The 15,454-nt window shown below is 44.3% G+C and overlaps 1 protein-coding gene across 1 annotated transcript in view; it reads left to right on the top strand.

Annotated features, from left to right (window-relative positions):
• CNTLN (centlein) overlaps nucleotides 1–15,454 on the top strand; it is a 267,766-nt gene that overhangs the window by 132,007 nt on the left and 120,305 nt on the right. The window contains exon 14 of the mRNA XM_075280345.1: nucleotides 10,688–10,788. Within this exon, the coding sequence (XP_075136446.1) occupies nucleotides 10,688–10,788 (101 nt within the window). The remainder of the gene's footprint in view (nucleotides 1–10,687; nucleotides 10,789–15,454) is intronic.

Raw genomic sequence — 15,454 nt, 5'->3', positions numbered from 1 at the left:
GGGAGCCTCTAAAAAACCCAGTTTGGACCAATTCATGGTGGAGGGAGCCTCTAATTAGCCCAGTTTGGACCAATTAATTGTGGAGGGAGCCTCTAACCAGCCCAGTTTGGACCAATTAATGGTGGAGGGAGCCTCTAACCACCCCAGTTTGGGCAAATTCATGGTGGAGGGAGCCTCTAACCAGCCCAGTTTGGACCAATTAATGGTGGAGGGAGCCTCTAAACAGCCAAGTTTTGGGAAATTCATGGTGGAGGGAGCCTCTAACCAGCCCAGTTTGGACCAATTCATGGTGGAGGGAGCCTCTAAACAGCCCAGTTTGGGCAAATTCATGGTGGAGGGAGCCTCTAAACAGCCCAGTTTGGGCAAATTCATGGTGGAGGGAGCCTCTAACCAGCCCAGTTTGGACCAATTAATGGTGGAGGGAGCCTCTAAACAGCCAAGTTTTGGGAAATTCATGGTGGAGGGAGCCTCTAACCAGCCCAGTTTGGACCAATTAATGGTGGAGGGAGCCTCTAACCAGCCCAGTTTGGACCAATTAATGGTGGAGGGAGCCTCTAACCAGCCCAGTTTGGACCAATTAATGGTGGAGGGAGCCTCTAAACAGCCAAGTTTTGGGAAATTCATGGTGGAGGGAGCCTCTAACCAGCCCAGTTTGGACCAATTCATGGTGGAGGGAGCCTCTAAACAGCCCAGTTTGGGCAAATTCATGGTGGAGGGAGCCTCTAAAAAACCCAATTTGGACCAATTCATGGTGGAGGGAGCCTCTAACCACCCCAGTTTGGACCAATTCATGGTGGAGGGAGCCTCTAAACAGCCCAGTTTGGGCAAATTCATGGTGGAGGGAGCCTCTAACCAGCAGAGTTGGTGGAAATCAGGGTGGAGGGAGCCTCTAACCAGCAGAGTTGGGGGAAATCAGGGTGGAGGGAGCCTAGTATTAGCAGAATTGTGCAACGCTTATGGTGGATGAGTATGAGGATGCGGAGGAATTGGAGAGGTTGAGTACAGACATGGAGTTTCATGTTGGGGTGCTTTACACAGGTGGGCACAAAAATGACGGCTCTACCCAGTGGTGGTTCATTTTTATCAAAGTGAGCCGGTCGGCACTCTCAGCTGACAGACGGGTGCGCTTGTCAGTGATGATGCCACCGGCTGCACTGAACACCCTCTCAGATAGGACGCTGGCGGCAGGACAGGACAGCACCTCCAAGGCATATAGGGCAAGTTCAAGCCACAGGTCCAACTTCGACACCCAATACGTGTAGGGCGCAGAGGGGTCGGAGAGGACAGGGCTGTGGTCGGAAAGGTATTCCCGCAACATGCGCCTATACTTCTCACGCCTGGTGACACTAGGACCCTCCGTGGCGGCACTTTGGCGAGGGGGTGCCATCAAGGTGTCCCAGACCTTAGACAGTGTGCCCCTCGTTTGTGTGGACCGGTGAGAACTTGGTTGCCTACTGGAGGAACTGCCCTCCCTGCCGCCAACGTCACATGCTGGAAACATCTCCATCATATTCTGCACCAATTGCCTGTGGCAAGCATTGATGCGATTGGCCCTCCCCTCTACCGGAATAAAAGACGAGATGTTGTTTTTATACCGGGGGTCAAGGATAGCAAAGATCCAGTACTGGTTGTCCTCCATGATTTTGACAATACGCTTGTCGGTTGTAAAGCACCCCAACATGAACTCAGCCATGTCTGCCACAGTGTTAGTTGGCATGACTCCTCTGGCCCCACCGGAAAGTTCAATCTCCATTTCCTCCTCATCCTCCATGTCTACCCATCCGCGCTGCAACAATGGGACGATTCGAAGTTGCCCGGAAGCCTCCTGTATCACCATCACATCATCGGACAACTCTTCTTCCTCCTCCTCCTCCTCCTCCTCCTCCATTAAACGCAGTGAAGCGGACAGATGTGTGGACCTACTCTCCAGCTGTGACGGATCGGATGCTATCCCTAACTCCTCTGTGTGATCTGAGTTATCCCTGATGTCAATCAGGGATTCTCTCAGAACACACAAGAGCGGGATTGTAAGGCTCACCATCGCATCCTCAGAGCTCACCCTCCTTGTGGACTCCTCAAAGACCCGTAGGATGTCACAAAGGTCTCTCATCCATGGCCACTCATGGATGTGAAACTGAGGCAGCTGACTTTGTGGCACCCTAGGGTTTTGTAGCTGGTATTCCATCAAAGGTCTCTGCTGCTCAACCACTCTATTCAACATCTGAAACGTTGAGTTCCAGCGTGTGGGGACGTCGCACAAAAGCCGGTGTTGTGGCACATGCAGGCGTTGCTGGAGAGATTTTAAGCTAGCAGCGGCTACTGTCGACTTGCGAAAGTGGGCGCACATGCGCCGCACTTTCACCAGTAGCTCTGGAACATTGGGGTAGCTCTTTAGGAAACGTTGCACCACTAGGTTGAAGACGTGGGCCAGGCATGGAACATGTTGGAGTCCGGCAAGCTCCAGAGCTGCTACCAGGTTCCGGCCGTTATCACAAACGACCATGCCTGGGCCCAGGTGCAGCGGCTCAAACCATATTGCCGTCTCATCGAGGAGGGCATCCCTCACCTCGGAGGCAGTGTGCTGTCTGTCCCCCAAGCTGATCAGCTTCAGCACAGCCTGCTGACGTCTACCAACGCCAGTGCTGCAACGTTTCCAACTCGTAGCTGGGGTCAATCTAACAGCGGAGGAGGAGGCGGTGGCGGAGGAGGAGGCGGTGGCGGAGGAGGAGGCGGTAGAGGAGGAGGAGGAGGGGGGTGTTCTTCTCGTGTCCCTGCCAGGAATGTTAGGCGGGGAGACGAGGTACACCGGGCCAGTTTGGGAAGCAGTCCCAGCCTCAACTACATTCACCCAGTGTGCCGTCAGTGAAATGTAGCGTCCCTGTCCGCATGCACTTGTCCACGCGTCGGTGGTCAAGTGGACCTTTGTGCAAAGCGCGGAACTAAGGGCCCGCCTGATGTTGAGTGACACGTGCTGGTGCAAGGCGGGGACGGCACACCGGGAGAAGTAGTGACGGCTAGGGACGGCATAGCGAGGTGCCGCAGTTGCCATCAGGTCCAGGAAGGCGGGAGTTTCAACAAGCCGGAACGCCAACATCTCCTGGGCCAGCAGTTTAGCGATGTTGGCGTTCAAGGCTTGCGCGTGTGGGTGGTTAGCAGTGTATTTCTGCCGCCGCTCCAATGTCTGAGAGATGGTGGGTTGTTGTAAAGAAACGCCTGATGGTGCCTTTGATGGTGCAGGAGAAGGAGATAAGACAGGACCAGGGGAGGATGAGGTAGAAGTCAACAAAGTGGCGGAGGCAGATGAAGTGGTGTCCTGGCTCGTCCTCTGGAGTGCATCGCCAGCACAGTCAGCAGTGGCAGTGGCAGAGGCAGAGGCAGTGGCAGTGGCGTGAACGGCAGTCGGCCTTTGTCCTGCCGTTGCTGCCTGCCACTGATTCCAGTGCTTGGATTCCAAATGACGGCGCATTGAAGTGGTGGACAGGTTGCTCTTCTCAGAGCCCCTAATCAATTTCGAGAGGCAAATTGTGCAGACAACACTATATCTGTCCTCGGCGCATTCCTTGAAAAAACTCCACACCTTCGAGAAACGTGCCCTCGAGGTGGGAGTTTTTCGGGGCTGGGTACGAACTGGAACATCTTGGGAGATTCCGGGTGTGGCCTGGCTTCGCCTAAGCTGCTGACCTCTGCCTCTGCCTCTAGCTACCCTTTTTGGTGCTGCACCTGCCTCAACATCCACACTACTTTCCCCGCTTGACATCCCCCCTGTCCAGGTCGGGTCAGTGTCCTCATCATCCACCACTTCCTCTTCCAACTCCTGTCTCATCTCCTCCTCCCGCACAATGCGCCGGTCAACTGGATGCCCTGACGGCAACTGCGTCACATCATCGTCGATGAGGGTGGGTTGCTGGTCATCCACCACCAAATCGAACGGAGATGGAGGAGACTCTAGTGTTTGAGCATCTGGATACAGATGCTCCTCTGTTAGGTTCGTGGAATCGTGACGTGGAGAGGCAGGTTGAGGGACAATGAAAGGAGCGGAGAACAGCTCTGGGGAGCAGGGACAGTTTGGGTTATTGTTCTGTAAAGCTTCGGAATTTTGGGAGGAAGGAAGACAAGACTGTTGGGTAATAGGAGGAGAGGAGGCAGAGTCTGACTGGCTGCTGGACAATGTGCTGTAAGCGTTCTCTGACAGCCATTGCAAGACCTGTTCCTGGTTCTCGGGCCTACTAAGGTTTGTACCCTGCAGTTTAGTTAATGTGGCAAGCAACCCTGGCACTGTGGAGTGGCGCAATGCTTGCTGCCCCACAGGAGTAGGCACGGGACGCCCTGTGGCTTCACTGCTACCTTGCTCCCCAGAACCATTCCCCCGACCTCACCCACGGCCTCGTCCACGTCCCTTTCCGGGAGCCTTGCGCATTTTGAATTCCTAGTTAGAAATTGGCACTGTATACCAGTAGTAAAAATTGTGGGTGCACGTAACCCCAATATATTCTTTGAATTCCCAGTCAGAAACTGGCACTATATGGCAGTAGCAAGAAATGAGGGTATTTGTATTCCCAATATACTCTTTGAATTCCCAGTCAGACAATGGCACTGTATACCAGTAGTAAAAATTGTGGGTGCACGTAACCCCAATATATTCTTTGAATTCCCAGTCAGAAACTGGCACTATATGGCAGTAGCAAGAAATGAGGGTATTTGTATTCCCAATATACTCTTTGAATTCCCAGTCAGACAATGGCACTGTATACCAGTAGTAAAAATTGTGGGTGCACGTAACCCCAATATATTCTTTGAATTACCAGTCAGAAACTGGCACTATATGGCAGTAGCAAGAAATGAGGGTATTTATAACCCCAATATATTCTTTGAATTCCCAGTCAGACAATGGCACTGTATACCAGTAGTAAAAATTGTGGGTGCACGTAACCCCAATATATTCTTTGAATTCCCAGTCAGAAACTGGCACTATATGGCAGTAGCAAGAAATGAGGGTATTTGTATTCCCAATATACTCTTTGAATTCCCAGTCAGACAATGGCACTGTATACCAGTAGTAAAAATTGTGGGTGCACGTAACCCCAATATAGTCTTTGAATTCCCAGTCAGACACTGGCACTATATGGCAGTAGCAAGAAATGAGGGTATTTGTATTCCCAATATATTCTTTGAATTCCCAGTCAGACAATGGCACTGTATACCAGTAGTAAAAATTGTGGGTGCACGTAACCCCAATATATTCTTTGAATTACCAGTCAGAAACTGGCACTATATGGCAGTAGCAAGAAATGAGGGTATTTGTATTCCCAATATATTCTTTGAATTCCCAGTCAGACAATGGCACTGTATACCAGTAGTAAAAATTGTGGGTGCACGTAACCCCAATATATTCTTTGAATTACCAGTCAGAAACTGGCACTATATGGCAGTAGCAAGAAATGAGGGTATTTATAACCCCAATATATTCTTTGAATTCCCAGTCAGACAATGGCACTGTATACCAGTAGTAAAAATTGTGGGTGCACGTAACCCCAATATATTCTTTGAATTACCAGTCAGAAACTGGCACTATATGGCAGTAGCAAGAAATGAGGGTATTTATAACCCCAATATATTCTTTGAATTCCCAGTCAGACAATGGCACTGTATACCAGTAGTAAAAATTGTGGGTGCACGTAACCCCAATATATTCTTTGAATTCCCAGTCAGAAACTGGCACTATATGGCAGTAGCAAGAAATGAGGGTATTTATAACCCCAATATATTCTTTGAATTCCCAGTCAGACAATGGCACTGTATACCAGTAGTAAAAATTGTGGGTGCACGTAACCCCAATATATTCTTTGAATTACCAGTCAGACACTGGCACTATATGGCAGTAGCAAGAAATGAGGGTATTTGTATTCCCAATATACTCTTTGAATTCCCAGTCAGACAATGGCACTGTATACCAGTAGTAAAAATTGTGGGTGCACGTAACCCCAATATATTCTTTGAATTACCAGTCAGAAACTGGCACTATATGGCAGTAGCAAGAAATGAGGGTATTTATAACCCCAATATATTCTTTGAATTCCCAGTCAGACAATGGCACTGTATACCAGTAGTAAAAATTGTGGGTGCACGTAACCCCAATATATTCTTTGAATTCCCAGTCAGAAACTGGCACTATATGGCAGTAGCAAGAAATGAGGGTATTTGTATTCCCAATATACTCTTTGAATTCCCAGTCAGACAATGGCACTGTATACCAGTAGTAAAAATTGTGGGTGCACGTAACCCCAATATATTCTTTGAATTCCCAGTCAGAAACTGGCACTATATGGCAGTAGCAAGAAATGAGGGTATTTATAACCCCAATATATTCTTTGAATTCCCAGTCAGACAATGGCACTGTATACCAGTAGTAAAAATTGTGGGTGCACGTAACCCCAATATATTCTTTGAATTCCCAGTCAGAAACTGGCACTATATGGCAGTAGCAAGAAATGAGGGTATTTGTATTCCCAATATACTCTTTGAATTCCCAGTCAGACAATGGCACTGTATACCAGTAGTAAAAATTGTGGGTGCACGTAACCCCAATATATTCTTTGAATTCCCAGTCAGAAACTGGCACTATATGGCAGTAGCAAGAAATGAGGGTATTTATAACCCCAATATATTCTTTGAATTCCCAGTCAGACAATGGCACTGTATACCAGTAGTAAAAATTGTGGGTGCACGTAACCCCAATATATTCTTTGAATTCCCAGTCAGAAACTGGCACTATATGGCAGTAGCAAGAAATGAGGGTATTTGTATTCCCAATATACTCTTTGAATTCCCAGTCAGACAATGGCACTGTATACCAGTAGTAAAAATTGTGGGTGCACGTAACCCCAATATATTCTTTGAATTCCCAGTCAGAAACTGGCACTATATGGCAGTAGCAAGAAATGAGGGTATTTATAACCCCAATATATTCTTTGAATTCCCAGTCAGACAATGGCACTGTATACCAGTAGTAAAAATTGTGGGTGCACGTAACCCCAATATATTCTTTGAATTCCCAGTCAGAAACTGGCACTATATGGCAGTAGCAAGAAATGAGGGTATTTGTATTCCCAATATACTCTTTGAATTCCCAGTCAGACAATGGCACTGTATACCAGTAGTAAAAATTGTGGGTGCACGTAACCCCAATATATTCTTTGAATTACCAGTCAGAAACTGGCACTATATGGCAGTAGCAAGAAATGAGGGTATTTATAACCCCAATATATTCTTTGAATTCCCAGTCAGACAATGGCACTGTATACCAGTAGTAAAAATTGTGGGTGCACGTAACCCCAATATATTCTTTGAATTCCCAGTCAGAAACTGGCACTATATGGCAGTAGCAAGAAATGAGGGTATTTGTATTCCCAATATACTCTTTGAATTCCCAGTCAGACAATGGCACTGTATACCAGTAGTAAAAATTGTGGGTGCACGTAACCCCAATATATTCTTTGAATTCCCAGTCAGAAACTGGCACTATATGGCAGTAGCAAGAAATGAGGGTATTTGTATTCCCAATATACTCTTTGAATTCCCAGTCAGACAATGGCACTGTATACCAGTAGTAAAAATTGTGGGTGCACGTAACCCCAATATATTCTTTGAATTAACAGTCAGAAACTGGCACTATATGGCAGTAGCAAGAAATGAGGGTATTTATAACCCCAATATATTCTTTGAATTCCCAGTCAGACAATGGCACTGTATACCAGTAGTAAAAATTGTGGGTGCACGTAACCCCAATATATTCTTTGAATTACCAGTCAGAAACTGGCACTATATGGCAGTAGCAAGAAATGAGGGTATTTATAACCCCAATATATTCTTTGAATTCCCAGTCAGACAATGGCACTGTATACCAGTAGTAAAAATTGTGGGTGCACGTAACCCCAATATATTCTTTGAATTCCCAGTCAGAAACTGGCACTATATGGCAGTAGCAAGAAATGAGGGTATTTGTATTCCCAATATACTCTTTGAATTCCCAGTCAGACAATGGCACTGTATACCAGTAGTAAAAATTGTGGGTGCACGTAACCCCAATATATTCTTTGAATTACCAGTCAGAAACTGGCACTATATGGCAGTAGCAAGAAATGAGGGTATTTATAACCCCAATATATTCTTTGAATTCCCAGTCAGACAATGGCACTGTATACCAGTAGTAAAAATTGTGGGTGCACGTAACCCCAATATATTCTTTGAATTCCCAGTCAGAAACTGGCACTATATGGCAGTAGCAAGAAATGAGGGTATTTGTATTCCCAATATACTCTTTGAATTCCCAGTCAGACAATGGCACTGTATACCAGTAGTAAAAATTGTGGGTGCACGTAACCCCAATATATTCTTTGAATTCCCAGTCAGAAACTGGCACTATATGGCAGTAGCAAGAAATGAGGGTATTTGTATTCCCAATATACTCTTTGAATTCCCAGTCAGACAATGGCACTGTATACCAGTAGTAAAAATTGTGGGTGCACGTAACCCCAATATATTCTTTGAATTACCAGTCAGAAACTGGCACTATATGGCAGTAGCAAGAAATGAGGGTATTTATAACCCCAATATATTCTTTGAATTCCCAGTCAGACAATGGCACTGTATACCAGTAGTAAAAATTGTGGGTGCACGTAACCCCAATATATTCTTTGAATTCCCAGTCAGAAACTGGCACTATATGGCAGTAGCAAGAAATGAGGGTATTTGTATTCCCAATATACTCTTTGAATTCCCAGTCAGACAATGGCACTGTATACCAGTAGTAAAAATTGTGGGTGCACGTAACCCCAATATATTCTTTGAATTACCAGTCAGAAACTGGCACTATATGGCAGTAGCAAGAAATGAGGGTATTTATAACCCCAATATATTCTTTGAATTCCCAGTCAGACAATGGCACTGTATACCAGTAGTAAAAATTGTGGGTGCACGTAACCCCAATATATTCTTTGAATTCCCAGTCAGAAACTGGCACTATATGGCAGTAGCAAGAAATGAGGGTATTTGTATTCCCAATATACTCTTTGAATTCCCAGTCAGACAATGGCACTGTATACCAGTAGTAAAAATTGTGGGTGCACGTAACCCCAATATATTCTTTGAATTCCCAGTCAGACACTGGCACTATATGGCAGTAGCAAGAAATGAGGGTATTTGTATTCCCAATATATTCTTTGAATTCCCAGTCAGACAATGGCACTGTATACCAGTAGTAAAAATTGTGGGTGCACGTAACCCCAATATATTCTTTGAATTACCAGTCAGAAACTGGCACTATATGGCAGTAGCAAGAAATGAGGGTATTTGTATTCCCAATATATTCTTTGAATTCCCAGTCAGACAATGGCACTGTATACCAGTAGTAAAAATTGTGGGTGTATATAGCCCCAATTCTATTGCTAGGGGACTTGCAGGGTATTTCTGGGGTGAAGGTGGGGGGGCACACCGTTGGAACGGGTATCGGGGTATATATCGGGTATACGGGAATACACTGACAGTGTATTCCATTCAGGATCCTGGGAAAGCTGGGTTGCGGCGATTGAGCCCGTCAGTGCCACGTTACACTGACAAGCTTCTCCCTGGAATTTAGCTCTTACAAGAGCTGTTGGTTGTCTTCTCCTTCCTATCCTAGCCTGTCCCTGCCTACCCAGAATCTAAGCCCTAGCTAGCTGGACGGAAACCTCCGTCCTCGGTGAATTGCAAGCTCAGAATGACGCGAAGCTGGGCGTCGCTGTTCTTTTAAATTAGAGGTCACATGTTTTCGGCAGCCAATGGGTTTTGCCTACTTTTTTCAACGTCACCGGTGTCGTAGTTCCTGTCCCACCTACCCAGCGCTGTTATTGGAGCAAAAAAGGCGCCAGGGAAGGTGGGAGGGGAATCGAGTAATGGCGCACTTTACCACGCGGTGTTCGATTCGATTCGAACATGCCGAACAGCCTAATATCCGATCGAACATGAGTTCGATAGAACACTGTTCGCTCATCTCTATGAATAATCTGTCTTTGGTTGGAGTTGCACTGAGTGATCAAAACATTTAGTTCAATTACCACATACACCCTTGCAGCAAGACCCCAGTGATCAGTTTCTGGAACGTGTACATTAGTTATAAGGTTTTATACAAAATTGACTACTACTGTATGAACAGTGAACCCATTCAGGGTGATAAATCTCAAGCATTATTGATAAGGGACACTTGGAAACCAAATTAAATGGCAGTTGTCGATATGGCTAAAGATTCTTCTCTGTGTAAAAGCACAATGGTAGCATATAAAAAATGGTGTCATTCATGTTTATTATTATTATTTGTAAGTAACAAACAATTCCATTTTATAGCCTTATCAAGGACAAGTGATGTACTGTTCAGTCTCCAGAATGAAAGCTATGGGTACACAAGTTCCTTTAGGATCCTAATATGTTTGTCGAAATATTTAATGTAATTGAAAGTTCTGACTTCTCTGGTATAGATAACCTTTTTATCTTGAAGATTTGAAGGAAAAAAAATGTCTTTTATCATGTGAAATAATCTGCAATATATCTTGCACTAAGTAAAGAACATAACGGTTTCATATTCTACATGTTCTGCGCTTAAAATTTTATTGCCACTTTGCAGTGATTTAATGACCATTATGTGAACCTCTTACAGATTGAACTTGGAAGAAGAAATAGATCAGCTGAAAGTGCAGACTTCAGGAGATAAAGTCACAATACAGGAATTAAATGTTTGTCTTCAGCAAGAACGAGAAGGTACAGTTTTTATGTTTGTACATAGGACAACATCATTGCTCTTGTATTTTCGAGAATGGCTTACAGACCTGTTATGTGACTTCACATTCCCTGCCAAATATTGAATGAAATTGGTAATAACACACTGCAGCTTATAGATTTATTCACAAGTAGGAATACCCCTTAAATTCCTTCATAGATAATTCAAAAAATTAAGAGGAGAAATGTAACAGCTACTGAGCTTCTGCAGATCTGATGCAAAGCTTAAGCAAGGATGTATCTATGGAATACATTTTTAGTGACTTTCCTCCATACTGTTACCAGACTATGGACTGTAACTGGATGTACAGAAAGCACAATCTTTAACTCACTTTAGCTTTCATGGACAATCATATGTAATTTCTTGAGTCATGTCTTCTGTTTTACACCAGCCTTTCATATAGAAGCCTTGAGTTTACTATTGAATTTGTATTATGTAAATGCAAGGGGGCATACACACTACCACCGTTGTTCGCCCAGGGGTTTCCATCCTAAACCCCCGGGAATCTGAACAGGGGACGGCTTGCGGTCAACTTTAAAAGCCATTCATTTGAATGGGTTTTTAAAGGTAACTGCAGGTGTCCATATGCGGCCTCTCCGCCTGGAAACTGTTTTTGTTTTTTTTGTTTTTTGCACAGACACAAAGTCGTACATGCAGGCGGAGAGGCTACATACGGACTCCGGCAAGCCGTCCCCTGTCCAGTTTCCCAGGGGTTTAAGATGGAAACCCCTGGGCAGACAGTGGCGGTAGTGTGAACGCCCCCTAACAATTCTCTAAATTATCCACATATATACCTACATATATACTATGGAAATATGGTAAAATGCAACTGTGCTCAAAAGTTTACATGCTGTAGTTAGAATTTTGGAAAATTTGCGTGATACCGGTGTAAAGTTTATGTGACCACAGCTGTACATTATGTTAAAATGGGTTTATTTCTTATAAATGCTTTGTTTACATTTATCATTTAATGAAAGTGTACCTGCAGTTATAAAACAACTTTTCAGAAATTAATAGCACATGTGAATATAGGAAACGTAATATAAGTAATATATTTTATTAATAAATCTGTTTCTTTTCTTCTAACTTTGCATCATGCAGTTCTTCTGTAAGGGTCCATTCACATGGAGGACAATGGTGAGGAATTTGGTATGGAATTTCAGCGCTGAAAAAAAAGCCTCCCATTGACTTCCATGGGTTCCTTTTTCTGCTAGCAGTGTGAATGGACCCTGAAGGTGCATTCGCACTACGGATACGCTGACTGATTCTGAACGTTAAAACACGTTCAGAATCAGCGCGTATAAGCAGATCCCATTCATTTCAATGGGAGCCGGCATACGAGCGCTCCCCATTGAAATGAATGGGTTGCTTTTTTCTCCACGAGCGCTCCCATTGAAGTGAATGGGAAGCGCTGGGCCCCTTCACACGGCGAGCCGTACACACGAGCGCTTCCCATTCACCTCAATGGAAGCGCTCGTAGAGAAAAAAGCAGCCCATTTATTTCAATGGGGAGCGCTCCTATGCCGGCTCCCATTGAAATGAATGGGATCTGCTTATACACGCTGATTCTGAACGTGTTTTAACGTTCAGAATCAGTCACCGTATCCGTAGTGTGAATGCACCCTTAGTCTTGCTAGAACTCTGGGCAGTATCAGGACCATGCCCCCAACTAGTATAGTCAGTTGTCAATTTATTCAAAAATGTTTTAAAGAAATGACAGACTAATAGCTAAAAGCGGAGTTCTAAGAAAAGATGTTCTAGAAGAGTAAGAGGTATGTTAACAAAGAGTTATTTGTGTCAAAATCCTCCTCAAAATCTGTCTGCATAATGGGAGTCATTGGCAGTTTTTTTCCGCTAGCGATTTTTTCCGCTAGCGGGAAAAGAAATGCAACATGACCGCAGCATCTGCCACTCGAGACTCCCTCCTGATTAGGCATATTCATCTAGGCCTAATCAGAAGCGGGATGCCGTGGCGGAATGGATCGGCATCCCGTTGCGTCTAGCTGCATGAAAAAGCCTGCGGCGGAAAGTGATCTTCTTCAATTTCCAATGTGTGAACTTACCCTTACACGCAAATATTTACTGAAACAAGTCAGTAGCGGTGCAGATCTCTGTTCAGAGAGTGAAGTTTTGCTTTCTAGGTTTGCATCGCCTGCTTTGCTTACTATTTGTTATATAAATCGCTGCTAACCTCCTCATTGAAAGTTTTCAAACAGTAAAGTTTATTAAAAAAAAAACACTTGAAAAAGCTAAAGTGAATTTGCATTGTACTTTGAGTGAGATGTAAATGTATTCAGCTGTGTTTAGCTGTGAGACTAGACTGAAAAATGCAGTACCTTAGAGGAAAACAAAGGCTATTAATATAATGGTACCTATTGTAGCCTGCTGCGTGTTTCATGTTTTACCTGTGTTAGATGGTAGCATCTTTTGAGTAATGCTTAATTTAGTTTACACACATACTTTTTAATTGGCTTTGACGTGATCCAAAGACAAAAGGAATCTCTAATTCAGTCTAACAAACACAGTCACTGTTTATACCCAGAGGACAGCAAATCTGTGGAGCAAAGTGATACTTTCTTCTGCTTTGTCTCTGAAAACTCCTGGATATACATGGCAAGGATTCAAGTTATTCTTTGAAATTAAATTCACCCAGGAACAAGGTTCTAACTGACTGGCATTGTAACTAAGCAATGTTATACGTTGTCTTATCTGCTTTGACATTGTACAGTGCCTTTGTCTTGGATTTTTACCTATTCTTAGGTTTTTTTATATTCAATGTTTACTGGAGTCTACCTAGAAAAAGCAGATTCCAATTTTACAGGTCTTGCATGAATTGCTCTGCTTGGCCAGTGCTATAATACACATGCAAGCATGGATTGAATTTTACAGTAATGTGGAACAAGAATCATCAGCTTCTATGTACTGCAGACTATAGTCTATCAGTTTGCTGATCGAAACCAAACTGTACCTGTGAAAACTCTGCAGACTTTCTGTGAAAAACACTGTCGGAAAAACCACGATGCGTTTCCACCATGATTTTTCCCATAATGATTTTTGACTGTGGCCCACTACAAGGAGCCTTAGCCTAAAACAGTTAAAATACATTAATAATTAAATGCTAAACAAATCAATAAAGAACTCCATCAGAAACACTTTGTTATATCCCTGCACCCATCATCTTATTGTCTTCACTTTTCTTTCACGTGGTCTGCCCTCATATCCCTACAATACAGTTTCTATTCTGCTCCTGACGAGACACCATCTTGACTTGATATTTTTCTTTCTCTTTGCTATGCTATCACCCCATTCCTGTGTCAAAACATTTCTGCAATGAAGATCATAATATCACCAATGACTTGAAAATTTAGATTTTAAGAGGGAATTTTAAATCCAAGAATAACAGACGGATTTATGAGTACAAGTGCATGACCTATTTAACACTCTGGAGAATGGAATGAACCTTTCACATGGGTTCATTTCCTACAGAAATCACTGACCTGAGACTCTCTGAACTGATAAGAACCTGAGAACTGTGGATTTGTTTACTTGTACATAACAATAAGCCTCTTCCCCTTTCCCCCTCCCTCCTAAAATTCGACGAGGGGTACCCAAAAGTTTCCAGAATGAGGCTGCTGTGCGTGCAGTTTTCATAGTATGCGATTCTGCAACTAGTTATTTGTTCAACCACGCCTTCTCAGTCAGTGTGCCAAGCGGCGTTGATGCGGAAGGTTTCGTCTACCCGCAGTGAATTTTCTTGCAAGAGCTGTTTTGTCCAGCCGTCGTTTTTCTTCATGGAGAAGTTTTATGAGCAGCTCGCGGCTGTGAAGTTTTGCTTTCTGCTCGGGAAAAAAGTATCGGAAACCGTTCAAATGTTGAAGACCGCTTACAAGCATGACGCTATATGTCAAGCTCAAGTTTACTCTTGGTTCCCCCGCTTTAAAAATGGTGAAATGTCAATTGATGATCACCCGCGTTCTGGACGTCCGTCAACTTCCTGAACGGATGAAAGTGTCCAAAAAAAATCAACAAGCTCGTGCATAAAGATCGACGACGAACCATTGAGGAACTCGAAGAGTTGTCTGGAGTGAGTTGGAGCTCAATTCAGCGCATTTTATCGGAGGATTTGGGCATGTCACGGGTCGCTGTAAAGTTTGTGCCGCGGCTCTTGACTGATCAACAGAAAGAGCGTCGCATCGAACCATGCCGTGCCATGAAAGAACATGCCGAAACCGACCCAGAATTTTTTTCTAAAATTATTACGTGAGATGAGTCTTGGTGCTATGCTTACGACCCAGAAACCAAACAACTATCAAGCCACTGAAAGACGCCATCCTTGCCCCACGCCAAAAAGGCTCGTCAAGTGAAGTCCAATGTGAATACAATGGTTATTTGTTTTTTCGATGCAAAAAGGATTGTGCACTCGGAATTTGTTCCAACAGGCCAGACCGTCAACCAGGTTTTCTACTTGGGGGTTCTCAAGAGGTTGCGCAACAGTGTGCGATGAAAAAGGCCCGAAATGTGGCTGTCTGGTGATTGGTTTTTGCACCACGACAATGCCCCAGCCCACACCACATCTCGGTGATCACTTTCATGGCAAAAAAACGGTATGGCTGTCTTGCCTCACCCACTCTATTTACCCGATATGGC

The sequence above is a fragment of the Leptodactylus fuscus genome, chromosome 1, assembly GCF_031893055.1.
Source record: "Leptodactylus fuscus isolate aLepFus1 chromosome 1, aLepFus1.hap2, whole genome shotgun sequence".
Taxonomy (NCBI): domain Eukaryota; kingdom Metazoa; phylum Chordata; class Amphibia; order Anura; family Leptodactylidae; genus Leptodactylus; species Leptodactylus fuscus.
The sequence above is the reverse complement of the archived record's forward strand: the minus strand, read 5'-3'. Positions and strand labels throughout refer to the sequence as shown.